Below are 10676 nucleotides of genomic sequence, written 5' to 3'. Positions count from 1 at the left end.
CATTCATTCATTCATTCATTCATTCATTCATTCATTCATTCATTCATTCATTCATTCATTCATTCATTCATTCATTCATTCATTCATTCATTCATTCATTCATTCATTCATTCATTCATTCACGTTACCCTCAGGTTCAGGGTTGTTTGCCGACTCCCCAGGTATAATTGGAGCCGGGCGCGGAAACAGCCTTGTTTGATTTCCCGACGGAATCTTCAGAGTGTCTCCTGGTCAGCCGCCTCGCACTGAGGTGTTGAATGAATGAATGAATGAATGAATGAATGAATGAATGAATGAATGAATGAATGAATGAATGAATGAATGAATGAATGAATGAATGAATGAATGAATGAATGAATGAATGAATGAATGAATGAATGAATGAATGAATGAATGAATACTGTCTTGCCAATCTGATACTGCCCTGTCAATTTAACCCTGTCTAGCCGATTTGATATTGTCTTGGCGTATTGCTGACTTGATCTAACTGTCTTGTAGCCACCAATAGATCTACTTGGAGATGAAATGGTTCTTGCCGGGCTGGTATTATTAAAGAAAAGCAACGCCTTGTAGCGGGTAATCTCCCAGCAGACCCTACGCGGCTATGCATTCTATCGGCTATTAGCCCCCTATTAATACTGCCTTGCCACCGTAGGATCTGCTTGGAGATTACATATAGGGGCAGACAACGCTGTTAAAGTTCCCCTGACATTTGCCTCTACAGAAATGTCACCTCAGTTGCTGTACCCGCGAGATGCTTCGCTGGTCACGGAGAACGTTTCCGGCGCATCTTCAGCAGAACCGTGACGGATCCTGACGCTAAACGCCGCCGCTCGGCGCTTGTGTGACACCGCGAGACATTCCGCACTTCATAACTGTCACTCCGACGATATATCCATAGCCTCTACCAGGCTTCGGGAGGCGGCTGGAAAGAGTAGAAATCGGCCAAATAGAGAGATAACATGCTGGGGGAGTTGGTCTGCTGGGAGAGAACATTTTGCCGCACCCGTTGCGGCATGCTATCTCTCTATTTGGCCGATTTCTACTCTTTCCAGCCGCCCCCCAAAGCCCGGTAGAGGCTTAAATATTTCCGGCGCATCTTCAGCAGAACCGTGACGGATCCTGACGCTAAACGCCGCCGCTCGGCGCTTGTGTGTCGCCGTGTGACATTCCGTACTTCTTAACTGTCACTCCGATTATGGTTGTCAGGATTTTGAATGGGGCGGGGTTCTTCCTACTGCTTGAGGGGACCGGCAAGGCGCGAGGTTCCTAGGGGGGGGGGGTCCGGGGGCATGCTCCCCCAGGAAATTTTGAAAAATGAACATTCTGAAATGGCATTTCCTGCTTATTTGAGAGGATTTCAAAGACAAAATGAGAGATAACTTATTTCAATGACAAAGTGGGCAGTTTTCCTACGATTCCAGCCTCGCTGGTGACACGAACCAGTCTATCTTTTAAGGAAAAATCTTGGACATTTAGATAAAAAGTGGACCAAAAAGTGGACTTTCGAGCCTTGGGCGGGTGCATGCTTTGATGATGGTTGCCATTTTAAGAGAGAGAATCTGACGCTAAACGCCGCCGCTCGGCGCTTGTGTGACACCGCGTGACATTCCGCACTTCATAACTGTCACTCCGATGACGGTTGGTATTCTGACTGAGGGGGATTTTTTTGAACAAATACAAAAACCGTGAACTTAAAGATTTCGTGATCAAAAATGGACTTACAGTAGTCTCTACCAGGCCCCTGGGGATGCTTTTAAATAGTTGGCCGAATAAAATGAATACCAAACCAGAGTTGGTGGGCCAGATGGTTCAGCCATTTGGACCCTCCTTTGCATCCTAACTCCTCTGGTTAAAATGCTATCCTCACTATAGGAAAGATTTTGGCCAATTTTTACTATTTTTCTGGAGCGTAGTTAAACACGGGTAAAGTACTCGATATTCTCGTACACATGTACGTGTTTGTGCCGATCAAAAGTGGCCTCTAAAATCCACAATATACGTATGTGTACTAGTAGTGAGCTGTGGCGACTAAGTAAGCCACATTTATACACATTTTTGTACATGTGTGGCAGTTATTGAAACATTGCTTATTACACATAAAAAAAGCAAAGAGCAGGCATCCCTCACATTTCATTTGGTTTATTCCAGACATGATTTATTCTTTGTTGCCAGAAAGCCACTCGTGGCAATTAAAGCATAAGGATGAGACAAACAACAATTAAACTGAACAATGACAGAGGCATAGAAGTAATTTAGCTCTTAGGCCACACCAATTTATTTTCCTGGTTAACGGATTTTTCTAGAAAAATAATGGAGCGGGTTGGCGAAAAAAAATAAATAGAAACAGGCCTAGGCATCCTATTATGGCCCAAAATGGTACGATAGGAGCCATGAAGGCTGGTTCAAAATTTAAACAATGAATTTTGAACTTTTAATGATACCACTCCATTGAAAGATGGTATAACTAGGAAGAAACTTGTAAATCAAATCAATGTGCACCATTCAAATAGTTACAACGTAAAGAGAAAAAAATTGGAAATTGCATAATTTTATCAATGTGAAATAATTGTACCAATTGTACCACAGATACAACGTATACACATGTTTGATAGACCGTATACTTGATCACAGATGAATGTGGAAAGAATGACAATACAACTGACAAGTGTTAAGTAGTATGTACAGATCAACATTAAATATCCATGTCTTGTGACAGCTACATTACACACACACATATATATCTAGTTCACATCCACAAATAGTATCAGCTATATACTGGTGTGTTATGCCGAATGCTGGTTATACCAGCTATATCCATACAGATACTAGTAGTAGAATTCATACATCAGACTTTTCAGTAGATCCTCTCAAAAATCATGTGCACCTCCTATTTATTAACCATGTGCCTGCTGCACAACCCTTAACCAGTGCAGATTTGGTGCCAAATGTCTACCTTAGTCATCTAATGGTTAACCTTCTCCCTGCTGCCTAACCCTATAACCAATACAGATTTGGTGCCAAATGTCTACCTTAGTCATCTAATGGTTAACCTTCTCCCTGCTGCCTAACCCTTAACCAATACAGATTTGGTGCCAAATGTCTACCTTAGTCATCTAATGGTTAACCTTCTCCCTGCTGCCTAACCCTATAACCAATACAGATTTGGTGCCAAATGTCTACCTTAGTCATCTAATGGTTAACCTTCTCCCTGCTGCCTAACCCTATAACCAATACAGATTTGGTGCCAAATGTCTACCTTAGTCATCTAATGGTTAACCTTCTCCCTGCTGCCTAACCCTATAACCAATACAGATTTGGTGCAATGTCTACCTTAGTCATCTAATGGTTAACCTTCTCCCTGCTGCCTAACCCTATAACCAATACAGATTTGGTGCCAAATGTCTACCTTAGTCATCTAATGGTTAACCTTCTCCCTGCTGCCTAACCCTATAACCAATACAGATTTGGTGCCAAATGTCTACCTTAGTCATCTAATGGTTAACCTTCCCCCTGCTGCCTAACCCTTAACTAATACAGATTTGATGCCAAAAGGCTGCCTTAGCAGGCTAAAGGTAAAAGTGACAATGTATCATATGGACATACCATTCTCCTGTATGTCTGTACGTACAGTATGGTGCTATGGGTCAATGATAGGAATTCTATTCAATCTTTGCTCATCTTATACTCTACATTTGTACATCTAGTATGTCGGCAGAATGTGCTGTGCTGAGCAGAACGGTTTGCGTTGGATGTGTGGCTACCATAGCTTTTGCCAGTTGCACATAACTTCTTTCCCGACACAACATCAAAAGAGACATTTTGCCGAGGTCCTATGCACAATCCATTACGACTTTCATGCAGGCACAGTATATTCTGCCGACGACATACTTGTTTAACAAAGCTATAAGTAACCCACTGTAGATCCTGAATGATACCCTAGTAACATACTGGTCCAGAATAACCAACTCCTTGGAACCGACTCCTTGGAGATGTCTGTTCTATTCCTCCCCTGCCGGCAAGGCGTCTTCTAGTCTCCGGATGAACTTAAGACGAATTTCTGTGGTGTTGTCGCCCTTCAAGGCGTCTTGGAGAAACGTCACATCTACCTCCATTTGGACCTGGAGGAGCCAAGGAGAAAAAAGGGCAGGAAGGCATTTAATGTTACTGTAATCTATGTGGTGTAGTGGTAGCGTGTTCGGCCCAGACCCAAGAGGTCCCGGGTTCGAATCCTGCCTGGCGTCACCGAGCTTGTGCCCTTGGGAAAGGCACTTTACACGACTTTCTTCACTCCACTCAGGTGAAAATGAGTACCTAGCTTCGGTTAGGGCCGTCCCTCAGATAGGACGTTAAATGGAGGTCCCGTGTTTGGGAGAGCCACACCCCACACACGTTAAAGAACCCACCGCACTTATCGAAAAGAGTAAAGGACCTTCCCGGTGTGAGTGGTTCAAACATTACAGTCTGGTCTCGGGGTTGACATCTTGAAGAGGTGAAAGTCATCTGTGATGTAAATCCTTCCACAAATGTGGTAAATTGTCATAATGTTCTGGTTTTTCTTTTAATGCCCACGATCATAATAATGATCATTCTGGCATACTCATTTTCACCTGAGCGAAGTGAGGAAAGCCGTGTAAAGTGCCTTTCCCAAGAGCACAAGATCGGTGACATGGGCAGGATTCGAACCCGGGACCTCTTGGTTCTGGGTTGCGTGCTCTAGATCTGCCTTTACGCCAAACGACCACACAATGTTCTGCAGAGGGCAGGGAAGAAAACTTTGTTTTCATCATCTTTTTCCACTTAAACATTTTGCTTTAAGAATCCGTGAACCCAAAAATCACACTGGCACGCCCAAACCCTGACCAGCCCCTGCTACAAATTTAAAACTTGAGCTGGAGATGACAAGGGGATTTCTGGGTAACCGTTACAAAATAAAGACCGGCGGGTCCATATGTGAAAATAAAGACCGGCGGGTCCATATGTGAAAATCATCACTCAGATTATACAGGCCTGTTGTTAAGGCCTTTAATAATAAAACCAGAGCTCGAGCTGGTCCTGTTATTTCATGTCCTATTAAAGCGATCCTGCGTGCACCATTATAAAGGCACCCTGTGGTTCGGGTGCTTGTTAGGTTTTAGAGCCTGCAGGTAGGTTTTGATGTGAACATTTAGCATTCTGGGCATGTTTCTCTCTTTCCTTTTGTGTATTGCAGCTGTATAGAGAGTTTGGGATTGACTGTTGGGTTGTGAATGAATGAATGAATTTTTTTTCCTTGTGAAGTGTTTTTTTTTTAACCTGCATTTCTGCACAAGTTCTCCAGTGACACTGACGAAAGGTAGTGGATGCTACCTGAAACGTCTGACCGTTTCCAAAATCATATCCAGTTGCTTGAGTAACTGTTTTTTAGCATAAATCAAAACAAAACAACTAAAAAAGTAACATTTGCAAAGCAAATGCATGATGTTTACCTTCGGATATGGCCTGCTCTGTTAATTCTTTCTCAAACACATCCACCTACATGTATATGGTGACAGGAGTCTAAATGCCTACTATGAAACTTTGCAACATTATGTAACCCAACACCAGTTACCATGGTGACAGACGTCAACAAGTCATGTCATTGGTCAGGTCAGAGGTCACTGTTTGGAACGGAAGAAGAAGAAATGGTGCAAAAACAATATGTTTTCCTTCGGTAAACATAAAAAAAACAGACCATCTTGAGAGCGCCCCTGAGGACAGGTAGTGGATGCTACTTGAAACATCTGACCGTTTCCAGAATCATATTCAGTTGCTTGAGTAACTGTTTTTTTTTAGCATAAATCAAAATAAAACAAAAAGAAAACAGACTGACCATCTCGAGAGCGCCCCTGAGGACCCCGCTCAGCAGGTTGGAGTAGTTCAGGTTCTGGTGTCCGTCTGGGAGTTCCACAAACTCCTTTAGCGGGTTGTTATCCAGAACTAACGAGAACTCGTCCCCCGCTGGGCTCCAGTTGGCTACAGTCGGCGTGATGCCCAGGAACATCTTAAACCCCACCTGGAGTAAACAAACAAACAAACAAACAAACAAACTCCGTTAGCGGGTTGTTATCCAGAACTAACGAGAACTCGTCCCCTGCTGGGCTCCAGTTGGCTACAGTCGGAGTGATGCCCAGGAACATCTTAAACCCCACCTGGAGTAAACAAACAAACAAACAAACAAACAAACAAACTCCGTCAGCCGGCTGTTATCTAGGGTTTGCAAAAACTCTTCCTGACCTGGAGAAAAAATAAGGTGAAAATGGATGTTTTCACACTCAGTCATTCCACAAAGCTGGCAGGTCCCTGGTTGACTGCAAGGAAAAGTTTGATGGTGCAAAAGCGCCCTCTAGTGAGATATGTTGGTATTACAATCCAGGTCTGTTACCCTTTTATTAGTATTTTTACATGACTTTGATGATAAGAAATGTTTGCTTTTCGTGTTTCATGTTCTTCTTGTGTAGCTGTATGTATATAATTGCCCCGTGTTTCTTCTTGTATCATTGATATTGTGAAGTTAACACAATTCAGGCGTACTATGTAGTATGTACTCCTGTTATGTTGACTGATTTTAATAAAATTGATAAAATTAATGATTTATGTTAAGTAGACTGTTTGGCCATTTAATTTTTGTGCATGTTGCCTTGTACCTCTATTCAATTTTTATGGATTTTTTTTATGGCAAGAAGCTCTAGAGTGTGCATGTTGAGGGGAATGTTTGTTTGTTTGTTTGCTTGTTTGTTTGTTTGTACCTTCGCGATGACGTCGGCAGTTTCCCTGAAGTCGTGACATCTCCCCACGGACGAACGAGCCAAGAAGTCCTCGATCAGCCTCACTCCGATGTTGTAGCCCCTGCAGAAAAAATACAAACATGGTTTGTAGCAGTAGTCACATTGGTAGCCGCATTAGCGGTAGTGGTAGTAGTAGTAGTAGTAATTATAGTAGTAGTAGTAGTAGTAGTAGCAGAGGTAGTAGTAGTAGTAGTAGTAGTAGTAGTAGTAGCAGAGGTAGTAGTAGTAGTAGTAGTAGTAGTAGCAGAGGTAGTAGTAGTAGTAGTAGTAGAAGTAGTAGTAGTAGTAGTAGTAGTAGCAGTAGTAGCATAGTAGTAGTAGTAGTAGTAGTAATAGTAATAGTACTAGCAGTAGTAGTAGTAGTAGCAGCAGAGGTAGTAGTAGTAGTAATAGTAATAGTACTAGCAGTAGTAGTAGTAGTAGCAGCAGAGGTAGTAGTAGTAGTAATAGTAATAGTACTAGTAGTAGTAGTAGTAGTAGCAGCAGAGGTAGTAGTAGTAGTAGTAGTAGCAGAGGTAGTCATAGTAATAGTAATAGTAAGTTAGCAGTAGTAGTAGTAGTAGTATTACTAGCAGAGGTAGTAGTAGTAGTAGCAGAGGTAGTAGTAGTAGCAGTAGTAGTAGTAGTAGTAGTAGTAGTATAGTAGTAGTAGTAGTAGTAGCAGTAGTATAGTAGTAGCTATAGTACGAGTAAAAAACTCACATCTTGTCGAGCTGTAGCAGTAGTAGTAGTAGTACATGTAGTAGTAGTAGTAGCTATAGTACGAGTAAAAAACTCACATCTTGTCGAGCTGTAGCAGTAGTAGACTGTACTACAGCAGTACTAGCAGTAGTAGCAGTAGTAGTAGTAGCAGTAAGAGTAAAAAACTCACATCTTGTCGAGCTGTAGTAGTAGTAGTAGTAGTACATGTAGTAGTAGTAGTAAGACTAAGAGTAAAAGACTCACAAGTCAAGTCAAGTCAAAGTTTATTGCACAACGATTGTCACGGGTACAATGTATGGCAAATAATAGGATTACTAGTTGGTATGTGTCTAACATAATGCTATATATATGGTCAACGGACATTGTATCTGACAGAGTATTATAAATAGCTACTGGCTAGAGAATATTTCGACTCTACATGTACATTCTACATTACGCTAGACTATACACATGAAGGGTACAGTGAGCAGTTGTACCTAATTATACTAAACATGTTCTATGGCTACTAAACAGTGTATACTAAGTTACTTGCCAGGAATGTTAAGATTCTACATACAAATGCTACGAAACGCTATGCTATATACATGTAGTTGATAAAAAATTCAGTGACTCTACTTATACAGCTATTCTAAGATGTCTTTTTTGCATGGCATTATAAATGTATTGACCTATATATACAGAAAATGTGTCTGGACATGACATAAGTACATGGAACGTCTCTCTAGATGTGTTGGGTAATGTTTTAGTAGTCTTACATCGGATCATCTGCATTAATTTGCGTCTCTCTTCGTCGTATGTGGGGCATGTCATCAGAAAATGATATTCGTCTTCAACTCCATCTTTGCACGTAGGACATAATCTCTGACTGGCTGGTATATTGTTGTGTCTGCCTTTTTTCAATCTCTAGGCAGTGTGCTCCGATTCTTAATTTTGTGGTATTAACTATAAATGATTTGTTTTGAACAGATAGGAGATAGTTCTCGATGTGAAAGTTCTTTTTTATTTTTGAGTATGTTTCAAGTTTTTTAAAGCTATTTATCTTTTGCCTCCAGCCCAGATAGAAATCCGTCCTTAAGGCGCTCTTTGAAAATGAATCCGAAATATTTGGCATCTGTAATGGGATTCAACCAAATATTTTGGAAACCATGTCTACAGAGTGTGTCTCGTACATGGACTACCCAGTCTTGCTCTTGTCTAACGGCTTCGTGATATGCTTTCTTAACTATTCTGTCATCAGGGAGGTTGTTTAATCTTATCCAATATTTGATCAGTTGCGTCTGGATATCTATGTACAGTGGGAATACGCCTGATTCACCCCTTACAGCAGCGTTAACTGAGCTTTTAGGGACGCGGAGAAGTATCTTACAGAAGTTTAGCAGAACGTATTCTAAGTCGGAAATCTCGTAAGAAATAGTAGGCTGGACTACTGTTATGTTTTGGTTAGCTAGTGTTTTGGAATGATATATAATATCTAACTTGTCATTGTAGTTACTAAGTCGGATAAGAATAGGGCGGTTAGAAGATGACATAGATGGATCGGCTTTTTTCCCTACACGGTGAGCCTTGTTGAAATTTATATCTCTGCCCAATATCGGAAATATAATTATTGGATACTAGAGTTCTTACGTTTTTCATTGGGACATTCAGTAACTCCGTTGAGAATGAGATCTCGTGACTCACATCTTGTCGAGCAGTAGCAGTAGTAGTAGTAGCAGTAGACTGTACTACAGCAGTACTAGCAGTAGTAGTAGTACATGTAGTAGTAGTAGCTATAGTACGAGTAAAAAACTCACATCTTGTCGAGCTGTAGCAGTAGTAGCAGTAGTAGTAGTAGCTGTAGCAGTAGTAGTAACTATAGTACGAGTAAAAAACTACACATCTTGTCGAGCTGTAGCAGCAGCAGCAGTAGTAGTAGCTATAGTACGGGTAAGAAACTCACATCTTGTCGAGCTGTAGTAGTAGTAGTAGTAGTAGCAGTAGTAGCAGTAGTAGTAGCTATAGTACGAGTAAAAAACTCACATCTTGTCGAGCTGTAGTAGTAGTAGTAGTAGTAGTAGCAGTAGTAGCAGTAGTAGTAACTATAGTACGAGTAAAAACATCTTGTCGAGCTGTAGTAGTAGTAGTAGTAGTAGCAGTAGTAGCAGTAGTAGTAGTAAGACTAAGAGTAAAAAACTCACATCTTGTCGAGCTGTTTGTTGACTTCCTCGTCGCTCTCGTAGTCCTTAATGAGCTGCGCCACCAAGGCCCCATAGGTCAGCGTAAACAACTCCGCACTCTGGGGGGGGAGGAAATTCATTTGTCTGCCTCTACTAGAACTTAACACATGGTTGTTGACTATTGACTAATTGAGCACAACAAGTTTTGCTGGTGCTCATAGACACTACAATACTAGCCTCCGTAGCAGACAGGCTTATAGAACTTGAATACGCTAGCGCTGCATGGGATCCGTACTACAAGGAACATATTCACAAGTTAGAATCGGTCCAGAAAAGAGCGGCCAGATTTGTTTCTAATACCTATGATACTTATGCTAGCACTACCAAATTGGTCACAGATTTAGGGTGGGACACATTAAAGGACAGACGCACAGCAAGTAGACTCACATTACTTCAGAAAGCAAGACACTCAAAAACAGCCCTTCCGGTCAAAACCTTGTTGACACCTATCCCGCGCCAATCGCGACACTTCAACTCCAACTCATACAAACCTCTAACGTTTCACAAAGACTGCTACAAATATTCATATTTTCCACAAACTGTCAGAGATTGGAACATTTTGCCCCAAGAGATATCTGATACTGCGGAACCCACGAAGTTCAACGCTGCAGTACTACAACACCTGAGGAAGCAGCAATAACGCATCGCACAGCTCCCCTGCACGTTTTACCCCAATCTAGGGGTGTTGTGCAGTACCTGAACAAGACAAGAAGACAAGAGTTTCTGATTAGCCTCCGTAGCAGGCTTACAGAACTGGGGGTTTGGTGGTCTTCGGCTGTTTTCTGATTAGCCTCCATAGCAGGCTTATAGAACTGGGGGTTTGGTGGTCTTCGGCTGTTTTCTGTTTAGCCTCCGTAGCAGGCTTATAGAACTGGGGTTTGGTGGTCTTCGGCTGTTTTCTGATTAGCCTCCGTAGCAGGCTTATAGAACTGGGGGTTTGTGGTCTTCGGCT

At 41.8% G+C, this 10676-nt stretch overlaps 1 protein-coding gene across 4 annotated transcripts in view; it reads right to left on the bottom strand.

Annotated features, from left to right (window-relative positions):
• Positions 1–3071: 3071 nt before the first annotated feature.
• LOC109469423 (trafficking protein particle complex subunit 3-like) overlaps positions 3072–10676 on the bottom strand; it is a 9066-nt gene continuing 1461 nt past the window's right edge. Inside the window, exons 2-7 of one of the 4 annotated variants that reach the window (XR_002140190.1) lie at positions 9686–9783; positions 6768–6867; positions 6072–6170; positions 5852–5935; positions 3334–4121; positions 3072–3107 (exon numbers count right to left, since the gene is read on the bottom strand). Coding sequence is in view for 2 of the 4 variants with exons in the window: in XM_019767935.1 (XP_019623494.1) it covers positions 4002–4121; positions 5852–6034; positions 6768–6867; positions 9686–9783 (501 nt within the window). In the remaining 2 variants the exon portion in view is untranslated. The other 3 variants (XR_002140189.1, XM_019767934.1, XM_019767935.1) reach the window with 3 other exon arrangements.

The sequence above is a fragment of the Branchiostoma belcheri genome, unplaced genomic scaffold (assembly GCF_001625305.1).
Source record: "Branchiostoma belcheri isolate BF01 breed outbred unplaced genomic scaffold, Haploidv18h27 scaffold202, whole genome shotgun sequence".
Classification (NCBI taxonomy): Eukaryota; Metazoa; Chordata; class Leptocardii; order Amphioxiformes; family Branchiostomatidae; genus Branchiostoma; species Branchiostoma belcheri.
This window is presented reverse-complemented; position numbering and strand designations above follow the sequence as displayed.